The 25,241-nt window shown below is 35.8% G+C and overlaps 1 protein-coding gene across 5 annotated transcripts in view; it reads left to right on the plus strand.

Moving 5' to 3' along the window:
• The window catches only part of CNKSR2 (connector enhancer of kinase suppressor of Ras 2), a gene marked incomplete at both ends in the record, with an annotated part of 254,832 nt that overhangs the window by 35,156 nt on the left and 194,435 nt on the right, over positions 1-25,241 (plus strand). For all 5 annotated transcript variants that reach the window (XM_082864886.1, XM_082864885.1, XM_082864887.1 and 2 more), the window contains one exon: positions 17,597-17,760. In XM_082864886.1, coding sequence (XP_082721012.1) covers positions 17,597-17,760 — 164 coding nt within the window. The remainder of the gene's footprint in view (positions 1-17,596; positions 17,761-25,241) is intronic.

The raw sequence follows: 25,241 nt of genomic DNA on the forward strand, positions 1-25,241 counted from the left end.
GACATTGTTTTGAGTTATAATTATTAGAATTATTTTGAGGAGGTCTTATGAATTTTAGGGAAAAAAATCAGCCCCTCCAAATAGCCTGTTTTCCTAGGCAAAGTAAAATGTACATCATAGGCTTAATTTGGCTTTTAATATAATTGTATGATATTATGTATTGATTCTGATACATGAAGGAAAACAAATATAAAATTCAGTATCAGCACTTAACGTTTTTATTAGATAACCCAGAAATGACTGTGGGATAAATGTAGGATTCTTTTTATCTTGAAAATAATCCTTATGAATACACTTTAACTTTGTGTTAAAAGACCAAAAGTCATAGCTTTATTTTCATTTTAATATTCAGTAAAACTAAGTGATATAAGAATTAGATGGAAGGTAAATGTTGACTGAAAATTAAACTGGGTCTAATACTTTAGAACTTGTTTTAGGAGTCATAAAAATTTTAAAACACCAAAGGTTTCATTTTGGCTTGGCCTTGTCAAATTATTGAATAGTTAATAATGCTGACATTAGTTTATCGTGGAGAAACGTGTGTGTGTGTGTGTGTGTGTGTGTGTGTGTGTGTGTGTGTGTGTGTGTTTACCAGAGGAGGAGGCTCCAAACAGTGGATTTGGAATGCTGAATAAGATTTGTTTTGTAATTAGGGAAGGATCATAGGAGATGTATTGAGATTAGGTTTACCAGTGGATGGTACCCTTTGTTTCTGCAGTAACTTTTATGCTAGAGTTTTCTTTTGTGGAAGTTATTTCAGTCAGAATTAATGAGCTGCATATGTCTGGATTAAAATGATCAGCTGTAACTTCTAAAGGCAGTTTTTTACTTCCCTGTTACCATATTGTTTTTCTCGAATCACCAGTTTAAAAGATGTTTCTACCTTTTATCATATTTTTTTTCCATTGATTTTGATTTGTTATTCAGGAGACCATAGATATAATTATAAATAACATGGAATAGGTTCTACTTGTAGGTTTTTTCCTTACCTTCTGTTACCAGGAGACTAGGTGGTAGTGGGGGGATGTAGATAGCATGGAGGAATAAAACAGCCAAAGAAAGGACATGTTTGGGAAAGCTGTATTCCACGCATAGCTGGAATAACCAATGAAGTGAAGGTACTGAGCAGGAAGATGAGTTCCTGCCAAAGATGATCTTTTCTTGGCAAAAGGTGAACTGGCCACAAGTCACTGTGCTACACATTGAAGCCAGAGGGAGCTTTTGAGAACACAAGTCTGAATGCAACTTTTAGTCATGCTGGCCTTCTTTCAGTGCTTCACACTCTCCATCCTGTCTCCCACCCCTGGGTCTTTGCTGTTTCCAGAGTCTAATGCTCTTCCCTCCCCCTTTGCCTAACTGACTCACACTCCTCTAGACCTCACTTCTTGCCACACTTCTCCCAGAAAACCTACCTTGAGTGTCAAATTTGGTCATATCCCCCTATTACAGGCTTTTGGAGCACCATGCAGAGATACCTTTCCTTCCCTTTGATTTACTTGTCAAGGTTGCTGTGTGATTGTTTACATAATGTGCTTCTTTCCCATTAAACTGTTAGCTCCATGAAGGAAGAGACCATGTCTGTTTCTGCTTACCTTTTATTCATACTCCCTAGAATAATAGCTAGATCATAACTAGGCATTTGATAAATATTCAATAAATATTGTTCAATAAATAAATTGTTCAATAAATAAATGAAAGTTGGTATCAGGAATTGGAAAAGCACTTGGGAGGGATCCTAATATTGGGGACAGGAAGGGAGATATTCCTAGCTCAGCAAGCTGATTGGTCAGAGGAAGATCATATAGAGGTCTGTGCTATGGTGGAAGTAAAAGGAACAGTTATTGATTTAGGAACCTGATTTAAATCTGAAGAAATAAAGAGTATTAAGGGAAGCCTGGGGCTGAGAGAAACCAAGATTAGATGTCTCTCCAGAAGTAAAGTTGGATCAACAAGATTTGCCCTTTTCAATGGCATGACTCAGGGTTGTCCCCACATCAACACTGTGCAACCCCCCAACACACACACACACACACACACACACACACACACACACACACACACACACACACAGCTGCCCATGGACATGTCCTCCCTAGAGAAGGAAGTCTCTCCCAGCACTCAAAGCTGACTGATTAATCCTTTGTGCTACTGTTCCTTCAACATTTATCTGGATGGCATTTGGATACAAAATTCATTTTCCCCCTTGGTATAGCTAATGTACAGTTTTTTATAAAATTCAAAATCCACACATTGCTGAAACTTTGTGGCATGTCTTCACATTCAACAATATTGTTTAGACATTAAATGAAAATAGTAAAAAACATGATAGCAGCTGTATTAAATCCCACTGTGATTAGGCTAAATATTTTTTCACGATTAATTAGCTTGGTTGAGATATACTGAGGAGTTCCATGTAAGATTCACTGAATTTAGTAAATCATTGCCTTTGATGGTTTCTTTGTAGTCAACGAAAAGAAAAATTGTCTTTCTGTTAGAGAAATCTGATTACACAGGGACATACCATTAGTAATCAAATATAAAATAGTAACTTACAGGTGTGGCTTTCATAAACCCATATGCCTCCCCAAATGCTTAAGTCTAATTAAAATTCGAAAGTAGCAAATTTAGACTAAGATTAATTTGTTAGTTGACATGTACTTTTTATATATACATAATGTAAAATTTACCATTTTTATCATTAAAATTTTTTAAATTATAGAATACATATGACATCAAATTTACTATCTTAGCCATATTTAAATGTACATTTCAGTGATGTTATGTTCATTCACGTTGTTATGCTACCATCACTACTGTCTATCCACAGAACTCTTCATCCTGCAAAACTGAAAATCTGTACCCATTAAACACTAACTCCTTCTCTCAGCCCCTGGCAACCATCATTCTACTTTCTGTCTTTATGAATTCCACTACTCTAGGTACCTCATATAAGTGGAATTATATAGTATTTGTCCTTTTGTGACTGGTTTATTTCACTTAGCATAATGTCCTCAGTGGTCATCCATGTTGTAGCATGTGTCAGTATTTCCTTCCTTTTTTTAAATTAATTTTAAAAATTCTTTTGGCCATGCCATAAAAAAGATCCCGCAGCATGCGGGATCTTAGTTCCCCAGCCAGGAATTAAACCTGCACCCCCTGCATTGGAAGCACAGAGTCTTAACCACTGCACTGCCAGGGAAGTCCTATTTTCCTTCCTTTTATTTAAGACTGAAAAATATTCTGTTGTTTGTCTGTTCATCTCTTGATGGACACTTGTGGTGCTTCCACCTTTTGATTATTATGAATAATGCTGCTATGAACATGGGTATACAGATATCTTTTTGAGACCTTGCTTTCAATTCTTTGGAATATATATCCAGAAGTGGAATTGTTGGATCATATGGTAGTTCTTTTTTTTCATTCTTTGAGTAACTATTGTACTGTTTTCCATAGCGGTTGCACCATTTTACATTCCCATCAACAGTGTACAAGGGTTCTAGTTTATCCACATCCTTGCCAACACTTGTTATTTTGTATTTTTGTTTGTTTGTTTTGTTTTTTTGGATCATAGCCATCCTAATGGGTGTGAGGTAGTATCTCATTATGATTTTGACTTGCATTTCCCTAGTGATTAGTGATTTTGAACATCTTTTAATGTGCTTATTGGGCGTCTATGTATATATCTTCTTTGGAGAAATGTCTTTTCAGCCTTTTGCCGTTCTTTAATCAAGTTGTCCTGTTGTTGAGTTACAGGAGAGTTCTTTTTCTATTCTGGATATTAAACCATTGCCAGATTTGTGATTTGCAATTATTTTCTCCCATTCCATGGTTGCCTTTTCACTCTTGTTTATAGTGTCCTTTAATGGACAAAAGTTTTTAGTTTTGATGAAGTCCAATTTTGTTTTTTCTTTTGTTGCCTGTGACTTGTACTTTTTTAAGTCAAAATCTGTAAACATGCTTTTCGAGATAAGAAGTCTGACAGTAGGAGTTTTTCATTTTCAGTTGTCATTAAATGAATATACAGTATGTATCCCAAAACATTTTAGGCACCTGGTGACAAACTATCAAGTTTCTGAAGATGATTCAACTCCAATTCACCTATTCATGTTTTTACCATTTTAAAAGAGAAACTCTGATAGCTATTTTCTCCTTAGAATTAGAAGTTGTGTTGAGAAGTTGTAACATCTTTAAAGCCAGTAAATATAAATATTTTTCTGTCTTCATGATAATGAGTTACTGTTTGGTGTACAATACAATTTTTGGAAAAATGTATTTCAACATTGCTGTAAGAGACTCCAGTTGGAACCTGTAGTTGTATTTATTGAAGGAGTTTATTGAGGGGGGTATTCATTACATCACACAAGGATTTCTTCCAGTGGGAAATATTTTTTTAGCTTTAGTATCAGGAATAGACGGACTTCCCTGAGAAACTGGCTTGCTTTTATCTAATGAATATTTTTAACTGTGTACCTGATCCTGTTTTCCTCTTTATTAGGTTCTAGACAACATACAGGCAGTGTTCGAGCTCCTCCCACACTTTAGCAAGTCTAATAGTTTTCATTGGTATGAAGTTTTTGTATTACCATTATTTCTGACTCCCATTTTATGACTAATCATATTTTTCCTCAACCATATTTTTCTCATCTACTTTTTTTTTTAAACATCTTTATTGGAGTATAATTGTTTTACAATGGTGTGTTAGTTTCCGCTTTATAACAAAGTGAATCAGTTATACATATACATATGTTCCCATATCTCTTCCCTCTTGCATCTCCCTCCCTCCCACCCTCCCTATCCCACCCCTCTAGGTGATCACAAAGCACCGAGCTGATCTCCCTGTGCTATGCGGCTGCTTCCCACTAGCTAGCTATTTTACGTTTGGTAGTGTATATATGTCCATGCCACTCTCTCACTTTGTCACAGCTTACCCTTCCCCCTCCCCATATCCTCAAGTCCATTCTCTAGTAGGTCTGTGTCTTTATTTCCGTCTTACACCTAGGTTCTTCATGACCTTTTTTTTTTCTTAGATTCCATATATATGTGTTAGCATACAGTATTTATTTTTCTCTTTCTGACTTACTTCACTCTGTATGACACACTCTAGGTCCATCCATCTCACTACAAATATCTCAATTTCGTTTCTTTTTATGGCTGAGTAATATTCCATTGTATATATGTGCCACATCTTCTTTATCCATTCATCTGATGATGGACACTTAGGTTGCTTCCATGTCCTGGCTATTGTAGATAGAGCTGCAATGAACATTGTGGTACATGACTCTGTTTGAATTATGGTTTTCTCAGGGTATATGCCCAGTAGTGGGATTGCTGGGTCGAATGGTAGTTCTATTTTTAGTTTTTAAGGGAACCTCCATACTGTTCTCCATAGTGGCTGTATCAATTTACATTCCCACCAACAGTGCAAGAGTGTTCCCTTTTCTCCACACCCTCTCCAGCATTTATTGTTTCTAGATTTTTTGATGATGGCCATTCTGACGTGTGTGAGATGATATCTCATTGTAGTTTTGATTTGCATTTCTCTAATGATTAATGATGTTGAGCATTCTTTCATGTGTTTGTTGGCAATCTGTATATCTTCTTTGGACAAATGTCTATCATCTACTTTTAATTTGTGTTATCCTGCTGAATTGTGTGCGTGTGTGTGTGTGTGTGTGTGTAAACGACATACTTAAACCCCTTTTGATACAAAGTAAAATTTAAGTAAATGGATTTTAAAACAATGTCTTTAAAGTTTTAAATGGAAAATGGAAAGAATATTTTTGGCATAATGTCTTTCTGGTATGGTACAGACGATCACTTTGGGCACAATCCTAATTCCTTCTAATTTAGCATAGGCTTTAAAGGTAGAGATTTGGTGTCAGATGGACTTGGTTTTAGACTTAACCTTACTGTTTATTAAGCTGTGGGATCCAGGGCATGATCTCTAAATCTCAATTTTCTTATCTGTAAAAATCAAGGTAATGATATGTACTTCATAAGATTGTCCTACAAATTAAATGAGAAAATGTTTGTGAAGTCCTTAAAACAGTGCTTGGCACACAGCACAAAAATTAATGGAAGGTATTACTGTTTATCAGCATCAACTCTTCCATTTGGAAATAATGGAAAACTATTGCCAGCTTAGCATTTTCTAAAAGAAATTAGGACAGAGTAACTGAGAACAGACGCAGAAGAAAATTGACCTTCCTTTTTCTATTTTATTTGGTTTTCTTGGGAATCCTTGTGAAAAGAAATCATATACTATTTGTCGTAGAGGAACTGCTTGTTTGTAGAAGGAGAGTGACTGAAGGATGACATTGCAGAATATAAGGAAGAGGAGTTCTCTAGTCAGCATGTATTGTATTGGTTTCAGTGATATCTAAAAACTTGGCAGTGTTTCTCCTTTCATTCATTTGAATGCAGCTTCAGATCAAATGGCAACCAGGTACTACCCTACGATGTTTGATTCATCAGAGTATACTTACATGGAATTCATCCTTGGTAGTTTTAAATAATTTTTTCATGTACTTCTGGAAGAATATGATTTTATTAGCCACTGTCCTGTGTTATCCTTTCTTCATTTTAATAACCGTATGTTTCTGTCTAGCTCCATTTATACCTTTCTTTTTGCAAGCATACAGATTATTGTTGAGGTCTGTTTTTCTCAATCTTGAAATGGTCTGATGTAGTCAAAACAGACTGGACTTCCGACTCCTCTGGGACTAGGTTTTAGTCCTTGCTTTGCTGGTCAGTTACTGTGTACACTTAGGGAGTTACCTAATCTTGCAAATGGATAAATGGTAACATTATTCACCTTTAGGTCCTTTCACCATATATTCTTTAGTTCTTTCATGTCTAAACTTGGTATAACAATAGCCCCTTTGCTCGACATGGTACCTCCTTATCAACTCTCCATCCTCACCAGTATCATATACTCTCCTAAAGGAATATTCTATATGCAAGGCCTCTACTTTCTCACCCCTCATCTCCATGCTCTGGCTGGTTTCTGTTTTTACTATTATGATATTCTGGTTAAAGTCTCTGATAATCTCCTTATTGTCAAATTCAGAGTGGGCTTTGAATTCTGGCCACCTGACCCAGAGTTTTTTCTTTTTTTAAATATATTTATTTATTTTTGGCTGCGTTGGGTCTTCGTTGCTGTGCGCAGGCTTTCTCTAGTTGCGGCGAGCGGGAGCTACTCTTCGTTGTGGTGCGCGGGCTTCTCATTGCAGTGGCTTCTCTTGCTGTGGAGCACGGGCTCTAGGCGCCTGGGCTTCAGTAGTTGTGGCACGTGTGACCCAGAGTTTTCTCTTACCACAGTCCTGTAACTGCTAGTCTTGAAACATTTTTTTTTTACCATTCCTCTCTGGCTGTACTTCTTCAGTTTTTTTTTTTTTTTTTTTTTTTTTTTGCTTTTACATTTAGTTTTGTTCTAAATCTTCATTTCACTCTATTCATTTTCCCTAGTTAGCCAATTTTCTACCTATATACCAATGACTTTCAAATATATATCTCCAGAGCGGACCTTTATTTCTGACTGACTACTCTTCTTTGCTACCTGGCTGTCTGAAAGGAACTGTAATCCCAACACGTCCAGAAGAGAGCCAGCTACTCTAAATGGCTTCTCCTTTGATGTTTCCATTGTCTGTGAATAATGTCACCATTTATCCATTTCTGTAATCCAGAAAAGTAGACATCATCTTACTTCTTGTGGCCTGCTCTACCTCACACATCCACTCCAGCACCAAGTCGTGCACATTTTATCTTCTTTCCAATCTGTCTCTTCCTTTCTTGCCATCATCCTAGGACAAATTACTAGCATTTCATACTTAGATTATTTCAAATGTCACCCAACCTGCCTCCCTCTTGGCAGCCTCCAATTTGTTTATCATACTACAGCTGCAGTAATGTTCACAAAACACAAAACACTTTTAATGCTACCTGTTTTAGACCCTTCAGTACCTTCTCATTGCTCTTAGAGTCATGATCAGGATTCTGAATATGGCCTACAAGACCCTGCATCGTCTTGCTCTGGCTCATCTCTTGAACTCCATGCTGCTCCATTCTCTTCCTCATCTCTGAATTTCAGTCACACAAACCTGTTCCAGTTTTTTTAATATACATGTTCCTTTTGTAGCACAGAGTCTTTGCATATGTCTTTCTTTTGCCTACACCGTCCCCTCTCTTCCTCCCCTTTGCCTAGTTAACAGTGTTTAAGCTTATAGATCATAGTACAGTCATTGATTCATCAAGGAAGCCATTCCTGACTTCTACCTCAGCTTAGGGTAAGTCTCCATTTTTGTTTCTCACGGTACAGTGTATTTTTTCCCTCGTAGTAGTTATCACAGCTTGTATTTATACATCTATTTTGGCAATTAAATGATTAATGTTTGTCTTCAGTATTATACTATAAACTTCATAAAGTCAATAGGCATGTCAAATTTTGCCTGGCATTGATTCCTAGTGCCTAGCACATAGTAATCACTTCGGTAAATATTGATTAAATGAAGGAATGACTGAATATGTATCAGGTGCCCGCTGTGCTCAGTGTTGTGTGAAGCCAGTGATGCTACCCTTCAGGGCTCTATAATCTATTGCGAGAATAAGACACTAATAAGGAGGTTGTAAAAAATAGCATGGCTAATAAGTACCATAGTGTAAAATCCAAAGATATTAAGAGAAGAGGGATCCATCTGATTCGATGATCAAGACCTGACAGGATTTCAGCAACTAAATATGTAGAAGAGGATATTCTGGGTAACTGGGATCTCATGAAGGAAGCAGTTGAGTTGTTCAAGTTATCTGCAATGTAGGATATATGAATGTATGAGAGATAATGTTAGAAAAATAGGTTGGGACCTGAATTTGGAGGTCATTGAATGCCAGAATAAAAGATGAAAGGCTTAGATGTCCTTAAGCTTCCTTAAATAAACAGACAACAAATGTTTACCTACAAGGTTATAAAATGAAAGACGTTACTAATCCCTAGGTTTGCAACTAATTTCTTATGCTGTGTCTCCCTGTGATTCATATTAAAGTTGTTTTCTGTTAATAAAATATTTTTAGTAAGGACTATGAAGACTTGAAAACAGAAAAACAGTTTCAGTTTTAGCTAAAACTGTCTCTGAAACTGCCTATTAATTTGGGGGACTAAGTGTGATCCTTGAAAAATATTGTATATGAATTCCTAAGTATGTAATAGCTCCATGACAGTAGCAGGCAGTCTTTATTGAACATGTCTTTAAAATCATTTTAGACTTTGTTTTAAAAATTAAAACATGGAAGTGCAGAATAATTGTATAATACTCTAACAGTTTATTTCATCTTTACTTAAGAGCATTTAAAAGTTTGTGTAAGCTTCTGAAAAATCACTTTGAGAAAAACTGCTTGTCCAGCGGATTTACCATGTTCTGAATCAAAAACTTTAAAAATTACAAAATTATGAAACCATTCAAACATTGCTTTGTGTAATGTGCATTTTAAGCTTGCTATCTCAGATTACCATATCTCAGTATTTTAAAATTGAGCAGTTTTAAGCAACTTGATAGCATGTCTGCGGCTTTCTTTGCCCTCTTTAGTTGGCCTTGATGTAATAAATCACTGGAGATATTTTAAGTACTTCTTTTGTGAATGTTCTGGTTTGATATGTCGTAACAAAAACCTAATTTTTGTATACTCAAATCTATGTCATGTTCTTTACTGTTTCTGGCTTTGGTTTGATACAGAGCCCAGTTTTCTTCTAGTACCTAGTTTTTATTTTTTTAATATTAAATCTTTAGTCTGTCTATTATATGTTTGGCACTGTCTCCTAGTTTCAGTGCTGACAAAGTTTTCTTTCTTACTTTTGCTTTCTTTTGGTCGTTTTCTAGGAGAGGGGAGTTTTTTTGTTTTGTTTTGGTTTGGTTTTGGCTGTGTTGGGTCTTCGTCACTGTGCACAGGCTTTCTCTAGTTGCGGCGAGCAGGGGCTACTCTTCGTTGCGGTGCGTGGCTTCTCACTGCGGTGGCTTCTCTTGTTGCGCAGCACAGGCTCTAGGAGTGCGGGCTTCAGTAGTTGCAGCATGGGGCTCAGTAGTTGCGGCATGCGGGCTTAGTTGCTCCGTGGCATGTGGGATCTTCCCAGACCAGGGATCAAACTCCTGTCCCCTGCATTGGCAGGCGGATTTTTAACCACTGTGCCACCAGGGAAGTCCCTAGAGGGGAGTTTTAAAGCAGATATTTCTCTGAAATTCCTTTTAAAGTTGCCTGGCATTTAAAACCTGCTCTGGTTTAAAATGAAGAACCAGAAACAGATTGTAAAAAGGCTGAATTGTTTTGCAAAATGGAACAATCGACATATTACCATCCAGTCACCCAGTCAAGATTTGTTTTTTAGTCTCTGTCTTAAAGACAACATTAAGTTTTTCGAGAAAAAAGTTAGGTTTGAGGAGAAGAGTAGAAATGGTGATGATCAGTATAGTGGGGCTTGGCCATCTAAGAAGTCTTCTAAAGACCACAGGCACTGATTGATTTTCTACTGCGTCAGTCTGCACACCCTACATCATATATAGCTTCTTCGAGAGAATTCTGTTTATAGTGTCTCAGCTCTGCCAATTAGCAGCGTGGAGTCTTTTCAAAGGTAGTTAAATGCATGAATGCACACTGCCCCAAAGTTAGTAGCAGGTACTTGCTAAATAGTGGCTGAATGGATTGCTGGAAACATTATTCCCTGGTCTGGGTCTTTTATATCAGACACTACGATAAAATGATATCAGAAGGGAAATTTCTTCAACTGAAATTTTAGTTTAATAGTGTTTTCCAAATGTTATATAGCCTGTAGTTCATTTATAATTTTTTTAATTTTAATTTTTTAAATTAGCAGAGTAAAATTGACTTTTGGGGCATTACAGTTGTATGAGTTTTTTGTGTGTGTGTGAGTTTTAATATGTGTATAGATTTACGTTACCAACACCAGAGTTGAGACACAAAACTGTTTCTTCACCCCAGAAAACTCCCTCCTTGCTGCTTTATAGTCACAACCTCTTCATATTCCCAATCCTTGGCAACTACTGATCTGTTTTCTGCTGCAATAGTTTTGTCTTTTTCACTACGTAATATAAATTGGATCATTCAGTAACCCCTTTCAGATTGGTCATTTTCATTCAGCATAATACTCTGAGCTCCATCCAAATTATTGTGTATGTCAGTAGTTCCTTTTTAATTGCTAAGTGGTATTCCATGGTATGGTTGCTCCACAGTTTGTTATTCTTGTTCACATTATTTCCCATTTGTTAAAGCAGATATTGCATAATTTTTGTTGGAATTTAGAATTATCTAGTGGCATAAATGCTTTTGAAGAAAAGTTTTTCTTATTTTTTTTGGTTGAACAAAATATAAATTTGAATATAGTAAAAAGCAGAGCAAAGAGTAAATACACCTTTACTTACTAAGTAAGAGTGATGGCCAGCTTATTGCTGAATTTGATCAAGAATTTACATGGCTATATCATCCCAGAACTATATGGGAATTATTAAAACAAATTTTATCTGCATGGGTTCTAGAGCAAAATCTCATGTTTCTAGAATGCTCCAGGAATTTGATTTATTAGATATGCTAGGTATCTGTTAAGTAGCCTGTATATTGTTGTAGTTTGGTCAGTTTTCCACTAATTAGAATACAGTAAAATTCTCTTAGTGCTGAAACACTACTGAATATAATTTCATCCTTTTTAGATGATTTAGGAGGTACCACAGGATCTTAAATGTGAATTATCTTTTGCTAGATCATTTATCATTTTATACTATCCTATGTGTAGAAGAAAAAGGTGGTCATATGAGCCTTCTGGCTGTTTATATTATAGAAAATGCTTGTATTGTCTATGGTAGATGTTGCAATTAACAAAATAACATCCAGGACCAAAAAAAAAGTTTTAATAGTTAAAAAAATTTTTAAAGATCTTTGAATTTTAACCTTTTGGCAGGAGGGGTTCTTGAAGTTTTCGAATCAGGAAATGGCTTGATCGAAGAGTGTTTTTAGAGATCTGACTGTGATAGACTGGACAGACTGATGCCGGGGGAGCAACTGGGAATCAGGGCAGGCTATATACAGCATGAGTAAGCTGGTGACAGTGTGATCAGAAATGAAAGGACAGAGCAAGAGCTATTTTGAATGAATAAATTATGTTTCTCACTAAGTGACAAGATAAGGGATTAAACTGGGAAGTCATCATAAATGGCTCTGAGACTGGAAAAATGGTGGTAGAAATAAAGAACTAAGTGGAAAAATGGTGGTAGAAATAAAGAACTAAGTTGCTTATAGGAAGATTGAGATTGGAAATGGGGCAATTGAATCAGGTGTTACCCATCATTGTTGATCTTAGCAAAAAGCAGTGTCAGTGAAACGAGGGGGCCGAAAACTAGATTAAAAGTAAAATATTCTGCCTTGAATTATCATTCATGTATTAGAGTAAGCAAAAGGATATTGGACTGATGCATGTTTGTCTTAATAACTTCCTAACCTTATTTTGCAGAAGTGAGACATAGGTCCTCACAAACCTTCATATGTCAATCTTTGTTCTTCACAGTGAATCATGAGTGGCAATAGAACTCTAAAGAAATTACCTTTTTTTTTTGCTATTAACATCAGAGAGTGTTCTGTTTTTAGATGAGAACACGTGTTGTGTATAAAATGATGTAGAAAGTAAAATTTCCTGGAGTAGGGATAGAGTCATCCTCTAACGTCAATTTTAAGTGGGTTTTTAAGATTTTGAATGTTAAATATAATAATTTGTATATTCTACTCTACTTCCACATTATAATGGATTTATGTATTTATTTTACTCCATCTTCTGTAATATCATTGGTTTACTGAAAATTTATACATCCTTAGGCTATCTCTCAGATGTCATCATCATTTTGTAAATGTTTCATTATTTTTGGAACCTCTTTCTAGAGCTTTGATTATGTTCATTCCTTTCCCTGCAGATGGAAGAAAGCAGTATAATTTACTGAGAAAGAGACATGTCATAGTAATGATTCCAAGCCTTCCTTTTGATTGTTTTAGTGTATAGTTTGTTTAATATTTCAGTTGACGAAAGTGCATGATTGTCTTCAAGGTAAATTTGTGTGGTTTAAAGTATGGATCAACACATTTTCTGTTCATTTTCTTAAGAACAAATAGGTAGGAATTTGTATGTGGATGTTATAAATTTTACTTATAATTATTTAGAACATCAACAAGAGAGGGCAAAATTTGGTGGTACCTAAGGAAAGAATTCATGCAACATTAAAGCTTAAAATCTTAGGAAAATGGGATGGATAATAATATTTTTAAAATCTGGTATATATTAGTTCTCATTTTATCTACTTAATAAATGTTACAGTGTTGAAGACTAGACACATAATCACTAAAGAACTTCTCCTTCTTGAAAATGGTATAGTTCTACTTTAAATAAAACAGTGTATGAGTGATGGGAGTTTAAATGATCACATATGTGTTGCATAGATCCTAGAATCATGAGGTTCAGACCTTTAGCCCAATTTTGTAATGTATTCATTTTTGTGATTTTTGTAGGTTACTCTTTCTGGACCATATTTTCTCCATACACAGATGTGAGGTGTTGCTTTTGACCTTTCAGTCAAAACAACAACTCTAAAATATTATAAGGTCATTGGTTACTTATAATTCAGTTTAGAAAAAAATATATATATGGTTCATATGGTTCATAAATACATATATTGACATAAAGTGACATTATTGTGATTGTATTATAATACTCTAGCTGCATATTTGCCATATATTTTACATTTTAAATAGAGGAGCCAAGATACTTCCTATATTATGGGCTAATATACCTTGATAATTAAATTAGGCAGCAATTAATGTGATACAGGATAAGTCTCTCTTCCTTATTTCTACCCGGCCAGTTAGTATGTGACTTGGTCTGTAACCTTAATAATGATGCTGTCTTTGATGCCCTAGGAAATCCTTTATCATTCCTTTACATAGAGGAATTGTAAGAAAAATCAACTCAAAATAATAACAGTCTATCTCATATTATTCTGCAGTGTATCAAGACATGAGTGCTTCAAAATGCCATGTACCAAACGTTCTTTTGCCCCTCTAATTTTAGATTTAGCTCTTATTTAAAATGTTCCTTTTTTCCTGAAACTAGCACAACACTGTAAATCAACTATACTCCAAAGAAATTTTTTAAAAAAAGAAAAAATAGTTCCCTTTTTGCTCTGACCAGGTTATATAGCATAAAATTAAATGTCTATTAATTTATTCAGTTTACACTTATTGAGCATTAGTCTGTGTCAGTCACTGTGCTCTAAGCCCTGGGTTCTCCAAATTCAGAAGACACAGTGCCCAGCTTCAAGGAATTTCCAGTCTATTTATTGGGCACACAGACATGGGAACAAAGAATTATAATGTGGGCATTGTTGTGATCGAGGTCTGTAGAGTGGTAGATTGGGAAGTGTGGACGGTGTCTGAAATGAGTCTGTATAGGAAGGCAAGGTCCAGGTCAAGGAGGGCCTTGAACACTATATAAAGTAGTTCAGATTTTGTTCTGTCATAAATATGAGGAAACAATGAACATTTTTTAACATCTTCATTGGAGTATAATTGCTTTACAATGGTTAGTTTCTGCTTTATAACGAAGTGAATCAGCCATACATGTACATATATCCCCATATCTCCTCCCTCTTGTGTCTCCATCCCACCCTATCTCACCCTTCTGGGTGGTCACAAAGCACCAAGCTGATTTCCCTGTGCTATGCGGCTGCTTCCCACTAGCTATCTATTTTACATTTGGTAGTGTATATATGTACATGCCACTCTCTCACTTCGCCCCAGCTTACCCTTACCCATGTCCTCAAGTCCATTCTCTACATCTGTGTCTTTATTCCTGTCCTCCCCCTAGGTTCTTCAGAACCATTTTTTTTTAGATTCCATATATATGTGTTAGCATACTGTATTTGTTTTTCTCTTTCTGACTTACTTCACTCTGTATGACAGACTCTAGGTCCATCCACCTCACTACAAATAACTCAATTTCGTTTCTTTCTATGGCTGAGTAATATTCCATTGTATATATGTGCCACATCTTCTTTATCCATTCATCTGTCGATGGACACTTAGGTTGCTTCCATGTCCTTGCTATTGTAAATAGAGCTGCAATGAACATAGTGGTACTTGACTCTTTTTGAATTATGGTTTTCTCAGGGTATATGCCCAGTAGTGGGATTGCTGGGTTGTATGGTAGTTCTATTTTTAGTTTTTTAAGGAACCTCCATACTGTTCTCCATAGTGGCTATATCAATTTACATTCTCACCAACAGTGCAAGAGGGTTCCCTTTTCTCCACACCCTCTCCAGCATTTATTGTTTGTAGATTTTTTGATGATGGCCATTCTGACCAGTGTGAGTTGATACCTCATTGTAGTTTTGATTTGCATTTCTCTAATAATTAATGATGTTGAGCATCCTTTCATGTGTTTGTTGGCAATCTGTATATCTTCTTTGGAGGAATGTCTATTTAGGTCTTCTGCCCATTTTTGGATTGGGTTGTTTGTTTTTTTGATATTGAGCTGCATGAGCCGCTTGTATATTTTGGAGATCAATCCTTTGTCACTTGATTCATTTGCAGATATTTTCTCCCATTCTGAGGGTTGTCTTTTCATGTTGTTTATGGTTTCCTTTGCTGTGCAAAAGCTTTTAAGTTTCATTAGGTCCCATTTGTTTATTTTTGTTTTTGTTTCCATTTCTCTAGGAGGTGGGTCAAAAAGGATCTTGCTGTGTGAACATTTTTGAGGTAGAGAATGATATCGGAATTTTTATGTTGGGGAAGATGGAAAGGATAATGACTAGCAGCAGGAAAACTGTAAAACTGTTTTAGGCCAACTGTTTGTGGCCTGATTTAGAAAGATGGCAGTGGAGAACGAGAGGAAAGGATATATATATATAAATGATGTTTTGGAGGACCAATTGTTCAGACATGGAGATTGGTTGGATGCAGGGATATAAGGAAGATAGATAAATCTAAGATGGTTCCCATGTATTTAGTCTTTATACTGGGATAGATGGTGGTGCCATTCATTGAGACAGTGAATGCAGCAGAGACTCCTCTGGAGGGGAAAATGAGTTGTGTTGTGGCATGTTACGATGTGTAGATTTGTAGGTCTGGCATTCATGAGAGAGATCTGAAATGGAAGTATGAGGTATTAGATTGCAGTTGAAGACATGGGCATGGATGAGATTGTTCAGTTAGAATGTAAAGAGGAGAGGTAAGGGGGTCAGGAATGGGTCCCTGGAGTGGAGAGCAACAATATTTTAGGACAGTTGGAGAAAACATCCTGAAAGGGTACAGAGAACGAATGGACAGAGAGAACCAGGAAAGAGTGATGTGCATATACCAATGGAAGGTGAAAGAAAGGGAGTATAGAGAGACTGCAGGGTAACTCAAGTTACTTCAAGAAAGTTTGAAAAGACAATAAGGACATGTGTGGCCTGGTACTAAACTATCCTATCAGGAACCAGGTGGCTTTTAGGAGTGTCTCTTTTCTTCTCTCAGTGGCTACATAATTTCTGTTATGGGACTTTGCTTCCCTTTGCACAATTGTTGTAACCTTGTCTCTGCTTTCTCTACTTGCTTATCATTTCCACTCTGTCATAATTTCAACTGGATTGTTGCCCATTATGGCCTTTCGTCTCCCTCCTTGACATATAATCAAGACCTTTTAGATTTCGTGATTGCCTCATTTTCTTGGTATTCCTTACTTAAAAATCTGGAGAGAAGTAATCTTGTTAGTCCAGTTCATCATTTATATCAGGTCATTTCATAGGTGATTGAAGCCACCCAATCTGTAGCCTGGCCAATCACTTATGAAGTGCCCTGAGTAATCTTGAAAAACGTATCCACTGTGGATTTCCATTTTTGGATCTGGGTAAATTCCAAATAATGGTGGATTAAGGAGTGCATTATAGGTGAGGAAATAAAGGTGTAAGGGGTTTGGTTCTGAAGGGAGTAACAGACTGGTGGCGAACACAGGATCAAGGAAATCAAGGAAATGTTTTTGTTTTATTTTGTTTTTTTAAGATGGCAGAGGTTTGAACAAAGGAGTCAATAAGAAAGAAATGGTTGAAATAGAGCATTTAATTTTTTAATTGTTCAAGTAGTGTTAAGGTGGCAGAAGATTCCAGAGCAGAGGAAGATTGATTAGCCTTGTATAGAAAGAAGGGTACCTCTCCCTCTGAAAGAAGAAAGGAGGAGTGGGGTGCAGATAAATTTGGAAGTAGGAGAACCTGCCCATTAGCACATTTTGAGAAACAGGCAGCGTAGAGAACTGCTGAGAAGAGAGGTAAAGACTTGCAGTAGCTGCTGAGGAAAATTCAAATAGGAGCCTAACAGCTGGGATATGAGGAAGTGATTTTTTTTTTCCCCAGTGAAGCCCATATATAGGTTGAGGAAAGGTGGATGATTGAACTAGTCCAGAGCTGAAATGGACTTAACTTGTGACTGGGTAGGAGTTAATGCTTGTTTTATTTTTTTTTTTTAATTTGTTCGGTTCAACTCTCTTTTTTTCTTCATTCTGGTCTTCCGTATTTTTCTTTTGCAGGTCTTGATGACTGTTTGCAGCAGTATATTAAGAACTTTGAGAGGGAGAAGATCAGTGGAGACCAGCTGCTGCGCATTACACATCAGGAGCTAGAGGATCTGGGGGTCAGCCGCATCGGCCATCAGGAACTGATCTTGGAAGCGGTTGACCTTCTGTGTGCACTGGTAAGGACATCATAAAACTGGTGGGAAGGGAAACTTTGCTTTTCTTTCCTGTTTTCTTTCCTTTAAAAATTTTTTCCTTAAAATTTTTTCATTTCTTCTCCTTCAAGCAGAAAAAAAAGATCCCCTCATTATCAGCCAACTGGATGTGGTGATATTTTCCTCCTTCATTGAATTTGATGCACTATGCAGGACCAAATTACAAATTAAAGGGGCTTATTAACTCAATTGGTGACATTTTATTTAACTACTTGAAAAACTACTTGAAAACTCACCAAAGGAGTTTTCACAGAAGCATTTGGGATGTACGATTGCATACAATCAGTTATAAAGTTCATTTCCTTCTAAAAGTTTTGCTTTAGTATCCCAAATATTAAGTAATCCTATTTTAGAAAAACCATCCTTAAAATAATTAAATTATTTTAGTGTTCTTTGTGTATACATCAATGAAAATTGAATATTGTACATTATATGTCTACTTTTGTGTGTTAAAAGAGCAGTACCTAGTCAGACAAGAGAAATCAATGTGAAAAGAATCCTGCAAGATTCTGATAGTACATTAGATATTCTGAGGGGAACATAGACTTTTTTTTCCCATGTTAGGTAAGATGACACTAACATGACTGGGGCTAGAGCCACAGTGAAAAAGAACATGAATCTTATAATAATATGGGATTGAAATTTGACTCAGTCAATTACTGACATTTGTGTGCAAGTCCTTTCACCATAGCTTAGTTCTTTTTTAAAAAATAGAGATAATATTAACTACCTCTTGGTATTGGTGTGAAAAGCAAAGGAGATAGTGTTTGAATAGTGCCTAATTCTGTGCCTGGCACACAGTAGGCATTCACTAAGTAGTCACTATTATTAAGATGATGATGATTAATAATAAATGTGTAGATAATTAAACGTAATTCAGGAATCAGTACAGTCAGCACTGTGTGTGACAGATGTAAGTTCTAGTTCCTGCCATCTTGAAAAGCCTAGTGGGGGGAGAGTGACATATAAATAATCGCAATATTATAGTATAATTACTAAAATAAAAGTATGGGCTGAGTATTAGGGGCACAGAAGTTTTGACTAAGATAAATGGGTTCATATTGCAAAAGAGGTGATCTTTAACAGCCTAGTGGAGGACGAGCATGTGTTCTAAGAGGTGGAGGAACAGAGGGAAGGAATTTCCAGGTAGATAAAACAGCACATACACAGGCACACAGAATAAGGAGCATGCCTGGTGTGTATGAAAAATGATAAACTATTTTCCCACCAAAAATAAGTGGGAAATAGTGGCCTAAAATTAGGCTTTAAAAGATAGAATAGGGCCAGACTGTAAAGTACCTTAATATCCTGATAAGAGATGAGTACTTCTTCATCTGGGCACTGGAGGACTATGCAAGAATGATCAAATACTTGCTTTAAAAAGGTAACTGATGGTGGTGAGAAAGGTGGAGTGGACTGGACATAGAGTGAAGACAGGGGAACAATTAGGAGATGTTTAAAATAATCTACTTAGGCTATGAATAGGGCTTAAACTAAGGATGTGCAACAGGAATACAGAAGATCTGGTGACTAGGAGTAATGAGTGAGATAAAGGAAGTTGAGGAAGATTCCATCTTATTCGCTGCAGAGATAGAGTAGAAGATCTTCCAATAATGAAGATAGGCAATAGCAGCAAGAATAGATTTAGGAGGGAATATAAATTGAGTTTTGGATTTGTTGAATTTGAGGCATCTCTGTGTTATCCAGAAAGAAATACTCATCAGACAATTGAATTTCTGAATTTAGAGCTAAGAAGTGGCTGAAGATAGAGATTTGGGAGTCTCAAGTATATAGGGATTGAATCCATAGATAGAGAGATCACCCAGGAAGGGCCTGTAGAATATAAAGAACAAAGGACACAACTTGACACTTCAGCTGGGAAGGAAGAAGGGTAGCCTTCAGAGGAGACTTATGGAGTAGTCAGAGAAGCATGAAGACAACTATGAAAGAGTTGTCACAGAAGCAATGGGAACTGTTATTTTCATTAAGGAACACCAATAATGTCATCAAATTTCACTAAAAGCCAATAGACTAAGCAAGGGGAAAAGAACTGATTGAAAATAGTTTTTAAAGAATCTGAAACCAGATTGGTTGAATAGTACCTCCCACTTACACATTTCAGTCTAACCCTAATTGTCCTTTCCTCAGAGATATTCCCTGATCACTCCCTCACCCTGGCCTGGTCTAAAATTGGCCCCCCGCTCTTCCTCTCTTTCTTAACCCTCATCTCATTTCATAATTATATACTTGTGTGTGTATTTATTAGTTTAATGTCTGTTTCTTCTGCTAGACTACAAGCTATGTGGGAAAAGTGACATTGCTTATTAAACACCTAGTGTGTAGCACAAATGCCTGGCAATAGTAGATGCTGAATAAACGTTTTTTGAAAGTGGTGATGAAAGAGACTTGACATATTTTTCACATGATAATTTGGGGATCTTCTTGTTTCCTTATTCCTGAGATAAAAGAAATTAATTCAGACCAGAGCATGCACTTGCACTCTCCCTTATCTGAATCTGATTGCAGAAATCATGCCTGAAATAAAAGCTAGTACTCAGGGTAAGGTAAGAGTCCACAGTGTTTTTGCATACTGGTCTCCAAATATGAGTCAGAATCGCTATGAAGGTACAATATAAGTGGCTTGGAGATGGGTATCTGACCTAGCAGTCCCCTTTTTGCCACATCTTCTATAATAGTAAAGTTGAGTGTGTCACAGCTTGAAGTCTAGAGTGTATGTGTCATAAGCAGGGCTTCTCTTAGATGAACCACTCACATGCTGAGCTCCACTCTGCCACTTTGAAGAAGGAAGTAAGATTGGTGATTACGGTACTACCTACAGATAGTCTAGACCTGTAGACTTTGGAGTTTGGCCTGGGATAAGCTCTGCTGACCTAGACTTACTTAAAAGGATGGTATCAGAGATACAGACCACTGCCGTGCAGTTCTGGGTTTAAGCAGCATAGTGTTGCATCATTTTCTTGGGAAAAAGTAAATCAAAACATTAAATTCATTCTTTCTATGTTTATTCCCCAAGGAGGTCAAATATTAAACTTCCTTTTCACTGCTTCCTAATGGCTATACATCAACATGTTAAAAGTGCACATATCTTACAGTTTATGCACCAGATGTTTTCCAGTGAATATAAAGCAAATTTCCAAGCAGTGAATTCTGATTTACTTCTACATGCCGTTATAAAATCAGGAGGTGACATCCCTCTTCAGCAAGCTGAGCATCAGGAGTTGTGCTGTCGGCAATGGGGAACTATGTTTTGTCTCTTCAAAACTGTAATGTCTCTACTGACTCTTCTACTTTTTCCTACATCTACTGTATTTATTTCTTCTTTTAACAATTATATATTCATGCTCATACAGTGCTACCACAGGGAATACAAAGATTAAAAAGGCATAGTCTGTGCTCTTAAGATGTATACAGTCCAGTAAAGACAACAGTCATTAAAAGATAATATAGATTTATTTTTAAAATCCCAGGGGAGTACAGAAGGAGATGGTGAACACTACTGAGGGATCCAGGAACTGTAAGTGGGATTTGCATTGGGACTTGCAGGATGCGTAGATGTTTGCCAGATAAAAAAGTTGGAGAAAAGTTATCTAGGCAGAAAAAATCTGTGTAAAGACAGAATTGTGAAAGAGTATGCAGTGATCAGAGAAAAATAAGAATTTTGATTTAGCTGCTGCAGAGTGGGAAGTGATGGGAAGAATGTCACCTTACACTTTGTATCACATTATAATTCTTTGCTTAGGTTTTTTGGTCCTTGATATGCTTTCTGCCTAGTGATTAGCAAGTAGAGGATATTCAATTAATGTTATCTTACTGAATGAAGTTATCTGCCTTTCTCCAGAGAACTGTAATTTTTTTCTCTTGCCGACACAGCCTCAGACTCTGAAGTTTCTGTTCCTAAAATAAGGAAGACACAGAAAAATTACCAAATTCCTTTGTTTTTCTTGAGCAGTGGAATATTTTCATCTGCCTTGTCTTGAAATTAGTCCTGATGGGGAATAAATGTTATGGCAGCTGTTGAAAATCAAAGGTTTATTTAGTAACTTGTTCATTCATGCAACATATATTTATTAAGCACCAACTATACTGTTTGTACCATGTTATCCTAGAAAGAAATAAGCTTTTCATGATTTGGAGTTATATTAACTCTTTCAAGCTGTTATGCTACCATTTGGTGTGCTTCAATAGAGAGCACCTTGTATTAACTAAAATAATAAAGCATAAATAAAATACATATAGTTTAATGTATAGCCCTTAATTTATGTTTTGACTGCACCTTTTATTGAGAAGTACAAGTGAATCATTTATGACAGGATAAGAACAGTTTGCATTTCATTCTTCATATACTTTTCATGTAATAGGTATTTTGTAGGAAAAAATTGATGCCTGCCATTGCTAGGATTTGTTTCTTTGCAACATAATTGCTTGGTTCATTCATCTCAAAATAATTCATTTCTAAAAAAAATTCATTAAAGCAATCTTTTTAGGACTCACACATATTTATAAAGCAAAGTATTATAAAACCTAAACACCTGCTACATGATGCATTCAAATTAAGAGCTCTGAATAAAATAGCATTGACATTGTAAAATACATGGTGCCAATATTTCCAGTTAAGTGTTTAGTGAGAATTTGCCACTAGTGAGGGAGCCAGCTCGATTTTCTCAAATGTTGTTTCTTTCTTTCATGTGCTTTTGCATGCGTATAACTGAGAGAAGAACAGTAGAAACTTAGCATCAGTTCCTTAAGATTAGACTGGCTATGTTGAATCAGTGTGGAGTCACACCTGGTTCCTGGCATGAATGTTACTGACCACATAGGTAACATATAGGATAAAGAAAATCGCTAAGTACATTTCATGTCCAAGCTTTTGTTTACTTGATGTAGTCCTTTCTGTACCAATAGTAATGCCTAGTTGTCCCATGCATATCCAGTAAAAAGTAAGTCTGTAGTGAATAAACCTGCATTTTTAAAAAGTTGAGACAGTACTTCTCATCTGCATACCTTTGGCCCAAAGCAAAGGGGTGCTTCATATACTTGTTGCTTCTTTACATGGCAGGCAGGGGAGTGTGATTTACTGGTGACTTAGTGAGTCACAACAAACCGTCCACTTTCATGAAGGAAAACGCAAAAAGATATCTGTGTTGTCAGTAATTGATTTTGAGCTACTTAGAACTGAGAACTGTGATGATGAAAATTAACTTGAGAGATCAACTAATCCATCTCTTTTGTTCAAATAGTATCACACAGACACTGTTATATACAGAGAAGCTTCTAACCTATTTTTGTACTCTTCTAGAATTCTTAAATGCTTTTGAATTATTGATTTAACTAGTTATATTTGTTAACTAGAATAAGTTTTAAGAATTTCCTCTACTACGCATTTTTTGTCTCTTCTCGCTACTGGATTCCTCTGTGGCCTGTATTTTTTACCTGAAATTCCTCCATATAGGATATTTATTTAGTAGGCTTCCAAGTTAGAGACCTCAGGGTATCTTACCAGGTTTTGTCCAGAAGATTTTTCTATTCTCTAATTCTTGAGTTGTATTTTTTTTAATGTAATGCTATCTTAAATTTTGGAATCTTCAAAGTATTTTTACTTTGCCTTCAGATTTTTATGAGAAGATCTGTATTCTTTTAAAATCATTTTTACCTTTTCTAATAAAATATTTGAGATGGTACTATAAGAAGAGATAATTTAAATGAATCTTTTGTCGGGGCTACTGGCTACAGAGTGCAAGTTATGTTACCAGGTTGATTGATTACGTTCCTCACTAATAAACTATTTAAATTTGAGTTTCTCTGAGAAATTTTTATAATTTGTTTGTAAACAAATATTTTCTCATTAAAATCATTAATACACAAAAATGAAAAGGGCAGACACTGTTGTACTTAAGGGAAAATGCTTTAACACAGGGAAAAACTTCTGAAAATACTTTCAAGTACTTCAGAAGTATCATTTTCAGTTTAGTTGATATAAGTTATCTAGTCATTATCTAGTCATTAGAGAATATCTCTTATAAGAGGATATGTGCTGGATAAAATCTCCAAAATGTTTCACAAATAATCCATGCTCAGATGCAATATAATTTGAATAGAATGTTGTTTTATTTGTGTAAACCAAACCTTTTAACTTGAGAGACTATTGCAATTCAAATTTAGCGGTGAATATATAATATACTATGTTTTTTAAAAAACAAATCCATGGCTCCAAAACAGTGTTCTTTTAGTAAAAATGTAAATTCTCAGCAAAGAACAATCAGATTTTTATCACTATTAAATCTTTAGTGGTAACATACATAACTTGCTATTAATGTTTATGCATCCAAATCTTCCTCTACGCCCTCCTTTTTTCTCCTCTAAGTTATTTCTTTTCTTAAATAGAAAGAATAAACCTAAATTTCTTATAAACTAGCTACCCAGTGATTGTTGACTTGATAATATAGCTAAATTCATTGTGCCATTTTCTTCCCTTTTTCATTTCCCCCAGTATTTTCTTCCATTTTGTTTCACTTGTTTCTACTACTCTGCTTGAACAGGAATAGATTATTGGTGCTAAGGAGTGGGGGTAGAGGTATTTCCTCACAGGTGGCCTGGGGGCTTGTTGTCCCATTCTGATTTCTGTACTCTAAGCTCTGAGCTCTAAGCAGATCAAAATATCTCCCTGTGTCTCACTTTACTTAACTGTAAAAGGAGGGGATAAATCAAACTTAGAATTTATTTGGGCCTCAGAGGCTATCTAACATTCTTTGGGTTTTATGTTTTTCTGTAAGTTAATAATACTTTTAATTTTACACGTGACAGTAACATACATGCTGCTAAGTACTTTGATCAAGGTCATCCTCTGATCAGGTTAACAACTCACAATTATCTGTTTTAAAATTAATTGTGACTTGTGAAATCTTTCCCTAAAGTTTATTTGAGGGGATCCGACAATATTTTCCTATTGCATATGGTAAAAAAAAGTTTATTTGTATTTATTCATATAAATCCTTTTTGCAATAATTTATAGATAAAACATTTAGGGTGAAATAATATATATTAATAGAAATTGAAAAGTGAGACCAAGGAAAAGAAGAACAATTATACTTACCAAAAAGTCATTATGATTTCTTTAGATGTGCTTCATATTTGACTGTGAGCTAATGCAACCATGACAAAATTATAAATAAGTTTAGTTTTATAATTTGTATTATAAAAAGGAGAAAGTATATTGGTTTCCCTGAGGATGCAGAGGTTTTCCTGGTATACCATATCATAAAAGAAACTTCTTATGTGAGTCATTATGAAGAGGACACAGAAGAAAAGTTATATTGTATGTGATTTATTTTTTGCTATTTCATTTTATTGTTGGATTGTACTTACTTTCTCATTTGGGGGAAGCAGAATTTTTCCTAGTGCCTACATTCATGACTATGCATATGCTA

The sequence above is a fragment of the Leucopleurus acutus genome (genome assembly GCF_964270905.1).
Source record: "Leucopleurus acutus genome assembly, chromosome: X".
In the NCBI taxonomy this organism is placed as follows: domain Eukaryota; kingdom Metazoa; phylum Chordata; class Mammalia; order Artiodactyla; family Delphinidae; genus Leucopleurus; species Leucopleurus acutus.